The sequence below is a fragment of the Mustelus asterias genome, chromosome 11, assembly GCF_964213995.1.
Source record: "Mustelus asterias chromosome 11, sMusAst1.hap1.1, whole genome shotgun sequence".
NCBI lineage: Eukaryota > Metazoa > Chordata > Chondrichthyes > Carcharhiniformes > Triakidae > Mustelus > Mustelus asterias.
Window position 1 is genome coordinate 36133594 of NC_135811.1, and position 11845 is coordinate 36145438.

General features: G+C 42.3%; 1 protein-coding gene across 1 annotated transcript; it reads right to left on the reverse strand.

The window, feature by feature from the left end:
• Positions 1-1161: 1161 nt before the first annotated feature.
• clrn3 (clarin 3) lies at positions 1162-10247 on the reverse strand. The gene is made up of 3 exons (XM_078222905.1): positions 10016-10247; positions 6925-7107; positions 1162-1439 (listed from the first exon to the last, which is right to left on the reverse strand). Exons 1-3 carry the CDS (start codon positions 10245-10247, stop codon positions 1162-1164), a joined length of 693 nt encoding a protein of 230 aa, XP_078079031.1.
• Between the last annotated feature and the right edge of the window lie 1598 nt (positions 10248-11845).

An 11845-nucleotide genomic window follows, 5' to 3' on the forward strand; every position in this document is an offset into this window, starting at 1 on the left:
TCCCGTGGCAGGTGGGACGGGAAAATTCCACCCCACGGAGACAGCACATAATGCAGAAATCCAGAAGCTGCTATCAGTGATGCTACCTTCCTCCAGAGGGTGTGCTGTTGAAGACTCCAACTCCTCTGCAAATAGTTGGAAATCATTGAACTGGGGAGAAATTCTATATTTACGCTGTGAATCTCACTGTAAACACTTTTGTAAATGTAATTTCTTGTTGAATTGGGTGTAACTGGGATTTTAATGGCTTACTGAGTTTACAATTATTGCTAACACCCTCACTGGCCCCCAGAAAGCTAACTTTATATTAGTGCAATGTCAAATTTCTCGATTATGATACAAAAATTACACAAATTTAAAAATATATATTTTTTAAAGTGCATTTATGATATTTTAGCCTCTGTTTTATTCCAATCATAATCATTCATTTAGCTATCTGAAATAAGTGAATGGAGTGCTTTTAACTCACCGGATCATTCCCTATGAGAATCCTTCAATGTCATTGGCTGCTTTCTGACAGAACTGCTGCTGACAACTGGAAGTCCTTTGACTTTGTGCCAGATTTATACTGCCGTTGGGAAAACCATGCGCTTTAGAGAAATCGCTAGATCTTTATGGACAGCTTTCAACAAGGCCAGCGACAAGCACTGTCACTTTGCCGCAAACCACAAAATCAAAGGCTAATACTCCCCTCCGCCCCCGCAAGATTCTGTGTGCATTCCCATTCCGAGGATCTTCCTCCATCAGGAAAACAATGAACTTGTACTAACATCACGAAGCTGTGAATGCAAACAGTTTCAGACCCATTGTGCTGGAAGTAGAAAATTGACCTTCACAAATTGTGATGTTATGATCTGTGCAGTTTACATTCAACTTCAAAATCCTGGAAACTGATGTTTTGCAAAATGTTCCATTCCATTTTGGATCCCTTTTCTGTCAGTGGTGGGTGGCAGATAGTAATAGCAATTGTGCTACGTCTAGACAACATGTTGAACTGAAGGAATCATAATTTTGATGTTATTGCTGAAAATCTACCTTGTCATAATCACAAAGTCAGTGTGAATTCAACCAGATTACTTGGCACTCCGACAATCTTTATCGTATTAACTTTTCAATTTTTCCCTTTTCATCAGTCACTAAACATTCATCTATAATCTACAACTAATACATCAAAACATCCCTGGGTGCATTTTCTGTTGGCCTACTCTGCTCCCTTTCTCTGGTATAATTTGCATGTTGATACGCATAGACAATTCCAATTGTGGTAATATTAAGAGCCAGAGATAGCAAGATAAGCCAAAATGAATACTCATAGCTGTCAGTCTTAAGCTTGAATGTAACCAGGCTCTCTTTAATCGAATTTCTCATCAATTCTGTGGATAAATTGTTCACTGCTGTATTCACCGCAAACAGAACCATCGCCAGAAATGTTGAAACGCCTGAAAGAAATAGATTCCCTCTCAGTATTTTACATTGAAATAATTAACAATACAAAGTTTAGAAGTTGCTTCATCCTTTGTGCGTTTTCAGAATTAATAACCCAGCTATTAACAATATTGATGATGAAAATCATATTTTTTAATTGATCCTACCAATATTTGAATGGAAGATACCTTCCAGGGCATGATTTTCTTGCCATGCTCACTCCAAAACTGGAAAATCACACCCAAGGTTACCAGACCTTTCCGCCTGTGCCTGCAACAATTTCTGTGGCAGGCGGGATGGGAAAATTCCCCTCATAGTATGCTCTATTTACATAATTTTTCTCTTTCCATTTGTTAGGGTTAAATTTTCCAAGTCGCCATTGTCAATGACTGGAAAATTTAACCCAAACTTGCCAGGCACCACCTTTGCCTGAAAAGACAGATAATGGCCTGTGGGGAAGGAAAATGGTCTTCTTTACAGCAGTTTTATCAGATGGAGATTGAGAAAGTTAAAAAGCAGGACCTCTAGAGTTGTAACCTCAGGATTACTCCCTGTGCCACGTGCCAGTGAGGCTAGTAATGGGAGGATAGTACAGCTCAACACGTGGCTAAACAGCTGGTGTTGGAGGGATGGTTTCAGATATCTGGACCATTGAGATTTCTTCCGGGGCAGGTGGGACCTGTACAAGAAGGATGGGTTGCATCTAAACTGGAAGGGCGTAAATATCCTGGCTGGGAGGTTTGCTAGTGGCACACGGGAGGATTTAAACTTGTTTGGCAGCAAGGGTGGGAAGCAAAGCAAAGGTGAATTAAGGGGAACTAGAGAGTAGGGCCAGTAAAACTCAGACGAAGAGCAGGCAGGGTGTGGTTGCTAATCAGAGAGGGTCTGGGGGACTGAAGTGCATTTGTTTCAATGTGAGAAGTGTAGCAGGTAAGGCAGATGAACTTAGAGCTTGGATTAGTACTTGGAACTATGATGTTGTTGCTATTACAGAGACTTGGTTAAGGGAAGGACAGGATTGGCAGCTTAACATTCCAGGATACAGATGTTTCAGCTGGGATAGAGGGAGATGTAAAAGCAGTGGGGGAATTGCATTATTGGTTAAGGTGAATATCACAGCTGTACTGCAGGAGGACACCTTGGAGGGCTCATACAGCAAGGCAATATGGGTAGAGCTCAGGAATAGGAAGGGGGTAGTCACAATGTTGGGGGTTTACTATAGGCCTCCCAACAGCTAGCAGGATGTGGAGGGACAGATATGTAGGCAGATTTTGGCAAGGTGTAAAAGTAACAGGGTTGTTGTGGTGGGAGATTTTAACTTCCCCTATATTGACTGGGACTCACTTAGTACTAGAGGCATGAATGGGGCAGAGTTTGTAAGGAGCATCCAGGAGGGCTTCTTGAAACAGAATGTAGATAGTCCAACTAGGGAAGGGGGCGCACTGGAGTTGGTATTGGGGAATGGGCCTGGCCAGGTGGTCGACGTTTCAGTAGGGGAGCAGTTTGGGAACAGTGACCACAATTCAGTAAGCTTTAAGGTACTGATGGATAAGGAACAGTGGAGTCCTCAAGTGAAGGTGCTGAATTGAGGGAAGGCTAATTAATTACAACAATATTAGGCAGGAACTGAAGAATGTAGATTGGGGGCAGGTGTTTGAGGGCAAATCATCATCTAGCATGTGGGAGGCTTTCAAGTGTAAGATGATAGCAATTCAGGACTGGCACCTTCCTGTAAGGATGAAGGGTAAGTATGGCAAGTTTCAGGAACCTTGGATAATGAGAGACGTTGTGAGCTTAGTCAAAGAGAAAAGGGAAGCATTTGTCAAGGCTTGGAGGCTGGGAACACACAAAGCAAGTGTGAAATATAAGGAAAGTAGAAGGAAACTTAAGCATGGAGCAAGGAGGGCTAAAAGGGGTCACGAAAAATCATTGGCCAGCAGGATTAAGGAAAATCCCAAGGCTTTTTATACATTTATAAAGAGCAAGAGGGTAGCCAGGGAGAGGGTTGGCCCACTCAAGGACAGGGGAGGGAATCTATGCATGGAGCCAGAGGAAATGGGCGAGGTATTAAATATGTACTTTGCATCAGTATTCACTAAAGACTTGGTGGATGATGAGTCTGGGAAAGGGTGTGTAGATAGTTTGAGTCATGTTGAGATCAAAAAGGTGGAGGTATTGGGGTTCTTGAGAAACATTAAGGTAGACAAGTCCCCAGGGCCTGATGGGATATACCCCAGACTACTGAGAGAGGCAAGGGAGGAAATTGCTGGGGCCTTGAGAGAAATCTTTGTATCTTCATTGGCTACAGGGAAGGTTCCAGAGGATTGGAGAATAGCCAACATTGTTCCTTTGTTTAAGAAGGGTAGCAAGAATAATCCGGCTAATTACAGGCCGGTGAGCTTTACATAAGTGGTAGGGAAATTATTGGAGAGGATTTTTCGAGACAGGATTTACTCCCACTTGGAAATAAGTGGACAAATTAGCAAGAGGCAACATGGTTTTGAGCAGGGGAGGTCGTGTCTCACTAATTTGATTGAGTTTTTCGACAAAGTGACGAAGATGATCGATGAGGGTAGGGCAGTGGATGTAGTCTACATGGACTTCAATAAGGCCTTTACATGGCAGACTGGTGCAGAAGGTGAAGTCGCATAGGATCAGAGGTGAGCTGGCAAGGTGGACGCAGAGCTGACTCGGTCATAGAAGACAGGGTAGCAGTGGAAGGGTGCGTTTCTGAATGGAGGGCTGTGACAAGTGGCATTCCTCAGGGATCAATGCTGGGACCTTTGCTGTTTGTAATATATATAAATGACTTGGAGGAAAATGTAACTGATTTGATTAGTAAGTTTGCGGACAACACAAAGGTTGGTGGATTTGCGAATAGCGATGAGGATCATCAGAGGATACAGTAGGATATAGATCGGTTGGAGACTTGGGCGGAGGGATGGCAGATGGAAGTTAATCTGGACAAATGTGAGGTAATGCATTTTGGAAGGTCTAATACAGATAGGAAATATACAGTAAATGGCAGAACCCATAAGAGTATTGATAGGCAGAGGGATCTGGGTGTACAGGTACACAGGTCACTGAAAGTGGTAACACAGGTAGAGAAGGTAGTCAAGAAGGCATATGGCATGCTTGCCGTCCTTGGGCGGGACATTGAGTTTAAAAATTGGCAAGTCACGTTGCAGCTTTATAGAACCTTAGTTAGGCCACACTTGGAATATAGTGTTCAATTTTGGTCGCCACACTACCAGAAGGATGTGGCAGCTTTGGAGAGGGTACAGAAAAGATTTACCAGGATGTTGCCTGGTATGGAGGGCAGTAGCTATGAGGAGAGGTTGGAGAAACTTGGTTTGTTCTCACTGGAATGACGGAGGTTGAGGGGCGACCTAATAGAAGTCTACAAGATTATGAGGGGCATGGACAGAGTGGATAGTCGGAAGCTTTTTCCCAGGGTGGAAGAGTCAATTACTAGGGGGCATAGGTTTAAGGTGTGAGGGGCAAGGTTTAAAAGAGATGTACGAGGCAAGTCTTTTACACAGAGGGTGGTGGGTGCCTGGAACTCGCTGCCGGGGGAGGAAGTGGAAGCAGATACGATAGTGACTTTTAAGGGGAGTCTTGACAAATACATGAATAGGGTGGAAATGGAGGGATATTGTCCCTGGAGGGACAGGGGGTTTTAGTTCAGTCGGGCAGCATGGTCGGTGCAGGCTTGGGGGGCCGAAGGGCCTGTTCCTGTGCTGTAATTTTCTTTGTTCTTTTAGAGCAGAGTCCAAGCACATTACACAGAAAGATGAAAAATCTGGAAACAAGCACTGCTGTTGCACACCTCCTGGTGGTTAATGAGCTCATTGGTTGAGTTCTTGGAATAAATTGCTCAATCATTTTTTGCTTCCCATTGGAATGTAATCAAAACAGCGGGAAAAAGAATTTTAAATTGAGGTTTAAGAGAAAATCAAAGGCCGGAATCTTATCACGCCGGTGGGATTTTCCCATCCCGCTGCAGTGAACAGAGATTTGGCTGGCCGCCAAATTCTCCAGCCTCACTGCAGTGAGAGCGTGACATGAACAACCAATAAGACCACGCCCAAATTCTTTCAAAATGACATTACAATCAAATAGCAATAATAATCTTGCATTCCTGCTGAACTACCTAATTCAGATGACAGGATTGTATTGAAAGATTTTATTCAATGAAAGGGTTGGGGCGGGGTGATAGAAAGGACAAAAGGGCAGATCTGGGATACAGTAGAGGATGTTTTAAAGAAGATTCATACATCGATCCTCCAGTTTTGCCTCAGTTTCAAAGTAGAGCACTAAAGGGACGTCAGAACAACTGAAAAGTTGTTAGATAATCTTTTCCGTGCTATTATATGTGTGGATTAGATCGCTTATAACACAATGATGCCACTTGGATGGAAGATTGGGTCTGCCAGCGGGAATACAGGTCGGAATTCTCTGACTGTTCACCCCTCCACTGCGACTGTCAGCGAGAACGGAGAATTTGGAATTCAGCCAAATCTCCATTCACTGCAGCGGGACTGGAGAATCCCAGCTGCGGGTGGGGTCGGAGAATAAGGCCCACTGACAGCACTCTCATGGCCATGTGTTCAACAAGTCCCATTCCAGAAACTTATGCACAAGATCTAGACTGGTGCAGCAGTGCCATACTGAGGGAATGCTGCACTGTCAGCAATGTTATATTTTGAATGAGATATTAAACAAAGGTCCCGTCTACCTCTCAAGTGGAGGTAAAAGGTTCCATGGCACCACTCGAGGAGCTTTCCCATTTTCCCGACAAACATTTGTCCCTAACGTCGCCAAAAAATAAAATTTACTTTTCATTGCAAATTGGCTGTTGCATTTCCCCTGCATCACAAGCAATTCACTTTAAAAAGGCAGCACTTCATTGGCTGAGAAGCATACTGGGGCAACCTGAGGCTGTGAAAAATGCAACTTAATGCCAAGTTCTTTATTTAATTCTTTACCCTTAAGAAATGCTTTCATTAAAAATATGTGCAATGGCAACACAAACCAACACAGCCAACACAGAAATAAAAACAGCAAGTGTCAGAAATACACACTGGATCTGGCAACATCTGTGGACAGAGAAGCAGGATTAACTTTTCAAATCGAATATTCTTCAGGAGTACAGGAATGCGATGGGTTATATGCCAATGAAAGGGTTGGGGAAGAGGGGGTAGGAAGGACAAAAAGGCAGATCTGGGATACAGTAGAGGATGTTTTAAAGAAGATTCATATTCGACTCGAAACTTCAACTCTGTTTCTCTCTCCACAGTCGCTCCCAGTACTTTTCTCGCTTTTCTGTTTTTCATTTTGGATTTCCAGCATCCCAGTTTGGTTTCATTACACAACATTAGATTGGTTTAATCATGCAAAATGAAATATCAAAGACTATATTTAAGTTTATGTGAAATGGCAAACAAAAATAATTCAAATACTGTTTGAAAAAATCAGATTTCTTTCTGTCTTACTTACAACTTATGGAGCTACACGTGTAAATACTGACAGGCCCACAGATGCTCTCGTATGGATTACTGATGCTATTGTACAGGGTGACTACGGCACTTAGTAGTGTAAACAACAGCCCAAAGACGAGGAACAGGATAACTAGGATATGGAGAATTCTTGCAGTGCTTGCGTTTCCAAAACTTTCCAAAACTGAAAGTAAAAAGCACACAATAAGAATCAGGATGTTGAGATACAAAACCAATGAAACAAATAACCCCTTTTTTTGCAATTTTCAAGAAACCCTACACATTTACAATTTGCTTGAAGCAGTTGAAACATAGAAAATAGGAGCAGGAATAGGCCCTCTGGCCCTTCAAGCCTGCTCCGCCTGTCATTCCATATGATCATGGCTGATCTTCTATCTCAGTGCCATATTCCTGCGCTCTCCCCATACTCCATGACACAATTAGAGTCTAGAAATCCATCTACTTTCCTCTTAAGTATATTCAGTGACTTGGCCTCCACAGCATTCTATGGTAGAGAATTCCTTAGGTTCACCAATCTCTAAGTGAAGAAGTTTCTCTTCATCTCAATAGTAAATTGCCTAGCCTGTATCCTGAGACCATGACCCCTTGTTTCTAGACATTCCGGCCAAAGCAAACAACTTCTCTGCATCTAGCCCTGTCAGAATTTTATACCTTTCAATTAAATCCCCTCTCATTCTTCTAAATTCCAGCGAATGCAGGCCCAGTCGACCTAGTCTTCCCTCATACAACAATCTTGCCATCCCAGAATCAGTCTGTTGAACCATTGGTGCATCCCCTCTATGGGAAGTATATCCTTTCTTAGATAAGGTGACCAAAAGTGCACACAGTACTCCAGGTGTGGTTCCATCAAGGCCCTGAACATTAAGACATTCTTGCTCCTGTATTCAAGTCCTCATGCAATGAAGGCCAACATACCATTTGCCTTCCTAACTGCTTCCTGTATCTGCATGTTTGCTTTGAGCGACTAGTTTACCAGGACATCCTGGTCCCTTTGTAAATCAACATTTCTCAATCTATCACTATTTAAATAAATACTCAGTTTCTCCATCCAAAGTGGACAAGTTCACTTGTCCACATTATGCTGCAGCTGCCATGAACTTGCCCATCACCTAACTTGTCTCAAGGACAAGTACAACTTAAAACATTTAGCTTCTGATAATCTTGACTGGAATAATAAAACTGCTACCTTGCGATAACTAATCTTTTGAGAGTTTGGCTTATATGGTCTGCCTTAAATGGGTTTTATTTAACAATATAAATTAAACCAATTCAGTCTATCTCGGATTTTGAAATAACCTTGCAATGTAAATTCCTGCTCAAAAGTTGGCTGCATAACTAAACCGAAACCTCCTTTTTGGAAATATAATTCACTAATTATAACCAGAAACCAAGTTATAAAACAGAGAACCTGATGACTAGAAGGTAATCGTAAATCTACTTCAATCAAATTAGATGCTGTGGTGTGTTTTTTTAATGACTAGTCCAATAAATCATTTTTAAAAACGAGGATCAAAAGCTTTGAGCAACACAATTGTTCCATCATTTTTCTATGAAATCAATGATTGGTTTCCAAATGATTCAACGCACAACTGTAAAATATATTATTAAATATATTATTCCATGTTGGGGATACTAATAATAGTTTCTCAAGGAGAATTCAGCTGTTATAAGACAATCATTTGTTGGAGCAAAGAGGGTCAGAAAGACTTGCACTGTCACTTAGAAATAAAGTGGTTGTTGAGTTTCTAACAGTAAATCTGATTTACAGTGTTGATTATCTTCACAATGTTGAAATACTGGTGAATGTAACTTTTCCCATTTTCCTAAATTAGAGTCTGTCATTTGCAGAGTGGTTTCCCAGCAGATTTCCACCTCCAAGTTGGAGTTTCCAGGATGAAAAATCCCAGGCCGTTGCAACAGCAGAAGAGGTGCCCGGACATTTAAAGGAGCAGGAGCACTTCGAAGACGTCGACTGAGACCAAGGCCTAACAAAAGTCCTTTTTGGTCCTCAGAGAGGAAGAGGAAGATCCTACTACACCCTTTCATACAATCACTATAGTGCAGAAAGAGGCCATTTGACCTATTGAGCCTACACCAACAACATTCCCACCCAGGACCTATCCCAGTAACCCTATGTATTTGCCCTGCTAATCCTCCTGACACTAAAGGGCAATTTACCATGACCAATCAACGTAACCTGCACATCTTTGATTGTGGGAGGAAACTGGAGCACCCAGAGGAAACCCACACAGACAGGCAGAGAACTTGCATACTTCACGCAGTGACTGAGGCTGGAATTCAACCCATGTCTTTGGTGCCGTGAGGCAGCAGTGCGAGTCACTGTGCCACCATGGTGTCCTTTCCTTTGATTGATACACGTTTGGACTATTAGCATTGCTACATCATGCCCATCACCACTTCCCACTGGACTGTCCCTGCTGAGTGGTAGCAACTGGATGGGCTGCAGGAAAGTGGAACGGAAGACAGGACTTCAACCCCTTGTTGGCCTTAACTGTGGCTAAGTAATGACTGGCAGCAGCCTTGGCAGGGAGAAAGGAATCAAGATTAATGCAGGGAGGCACTGTCATGGCCTCACCATCCCAATTTTTCTGCCTCCATTATAGCAGATGCAAATTTAGCACAATGTCTCTCTGCAAATGCAGGGGGTACAGGTAAGAAATAGAAAATATCAATGCCCCTGAACAAAATTCTTTTATATATAAATGTCACCATTTATTAAAAAGGGCAGATAGATCAAAATGTTAAGTGGCTCACAGTAGACTAAATTTGACTGTTTCAAAATGGTCCCTATCATGTTATTACAGATTTGTTATATACTTCCATCATCAGGGGTAAATATTTCAAGAAGAAGACTTTGCAGGTTCATGGGGAAAGACCAGGGGAGTGGGCCAAATTGGATGGTTCTTTCAAAGAGCTAGCAGAGGCACGATGGGCCAAATGGCTTCATTCTGTGCTATATGATTCTATAATCCGTTCTATCACACCTGACAGTTTAAATGCTCTTGTAAATCCTAGCCCGGTGCTGTGTTAACAAGAAATGCAGCAATTACCTTTGATGCTACCGTCATCTATGAGGATCGGACAACCAGCTTTTTTCCATATACCATCAAACAACCCGTATTTAAGGTTCATTTCTCCAAATGCATCACCACTTTTATTCTCGCACTTTATCACAGTGTAGATCCACGAATCCGTTGCCATTATTGCAGATATTAACATACAAGTTACCAGACTGACTGAAAATCCTGCCGCAAACATTAACTTTTTCCTCAGAGACGGCATTTTCTTCAGTTATTCTCTTCTCAGTTGAGTACAAGATAATTTTCAAACAACGTACGTTTACACTTAAATGTTTGCTATCGCAATTGGTTTTAGTTCAAAAGAGCAATCGACCTGCATTTACATCTGCAGTCCAGCTCGACAGACAGCTTGTCTCATGAGTTTTGCACTTTTCCGGAAGTGGTTGGAGAGTAATGGACCTTGGATCAAGACTAACAGCAATAAAATGCTATGATGTTTGGACTCTGCCCAGAGGAAATGGTTGCCATAGTTCTACTCGTTAACAGTGAAATACAGAAAAGATATATTTGGTATCACTTTCTGGGGCAGCACGGTGGTACAATAGCTAGTACTGCTGCTTCACGGTGCTGGGGACCCAGGTTCAATTCCAGCTTTGGGTGACTGTCTGTGTGGAAATTGTACATTCTCCCCCATGTCTGCTTGTATTTTCTCCGGATGCCCCGGTTTCCTCCCACAATCTAAAGATGTGCAGGTTAGGTGGATTGGCCATGCTAAATTGCCCCTTAGTGTCAGGGGGACTAGCCAGGTAAATATGTGGAGTTACAGGGATAGGGCCTGGGTGGAATTGTGGTTGGTGCAGACTTGATGGGCCAAATGGCCTCCTCTGCACAGTAGGGATTCTATTCTATGCTTCCATCTCCTCTCCTCTTTTCAGGCTATGCACTCTTTATAAATCAAGACTACAAATACCCTGAAAAAAAATCATTTAGACATTGAGCAGTTTATACTTTGGCTGCTCACATAATTGGTTTATTTCAGATTAACTAATATAAAGGAAGTGAACCAGATGGGTTTTACAACAATCACTTCTTAGTCATCATTAGACTTGTTATTCAACTCTAATTTCACCATCTGCCATGGTGGGATTCAAACCCAGGTCCTGGGCTTCTGGATTGCTAGTCCAGTGATAATGCCACTATGCCATTGCCTCCCTTGCATTTATGTGATGTGAGCATCACTTAAAGCTAGACAGCACCTCTGAAAGTGAGATGTATTCAGGTTGCACAAGGGGCTGAATTTACACTTACAACATTTAAAGACCTTCAGAAAGGACTTGAAATAGCACCACAGGAAAGAGGGCATACTCCCCAGATGCTGCGCTGGAGCCATGGGTATTAACTGCGTTTAATCATTTACAAGTGGTGGGCATCAACTGGTGATTCACTTTTGCCTCTGTAAATAAACAAAGACTGAAATTATGATTGTTGGGTTAGGAGGTGCATACTTGCAATGTAGCTCTGTATGTAAATGTTTATAAAAGTGTGCAAAGATTGACTCCAGTTGAACCCTTCAACAACTAGCTACATATATACATTGCCTGCACCTAACACCGGGGCTAACACCTTCAACAATAAGATGTTTAGTGTGAGCCAACCTGGAAATGCTCAGGAGCTGCCTTAATGCCATTTTTCACTTGAACCAGCACCCATAGCTCCCAAGCTAGAGGCATTCCGGGGCTGAATTTTGATACCTTCAATTCTTTAACAAATCTTTAGTGTTCCCTCTGGTGACTTTAATGGAAGCCTGATTGCCTTGTACTTATACAGCTTTTTTATGTGTTACTGGTATTCCGACAGCAA

Bases quoted from the DNA above. Each gene is read 5' to 3' on its own strand.
- clrn3 (XM_078222905.1), bottom strand. From the start codon at position 10,247: ATGCCGTCTCTGAGGAAAAAGTTAATGTTTGCGGCAGGATTTTCAGTC. The intron at 7,108-10,015 runs GTAATTGCTGCA...TTTTACTTTCAG, and splicing joins AGATGACGGTAGCATCAAAG to TTTTGGAAAGTTTTGGAAAC. The intron at 1,440-6,924 runs GTAAGTAAGACA...TATTTCTTTCAG, and splicing joins CACGTGTAGCTCCATAAGTT to GCGTTTCAACATTTCTGGCG.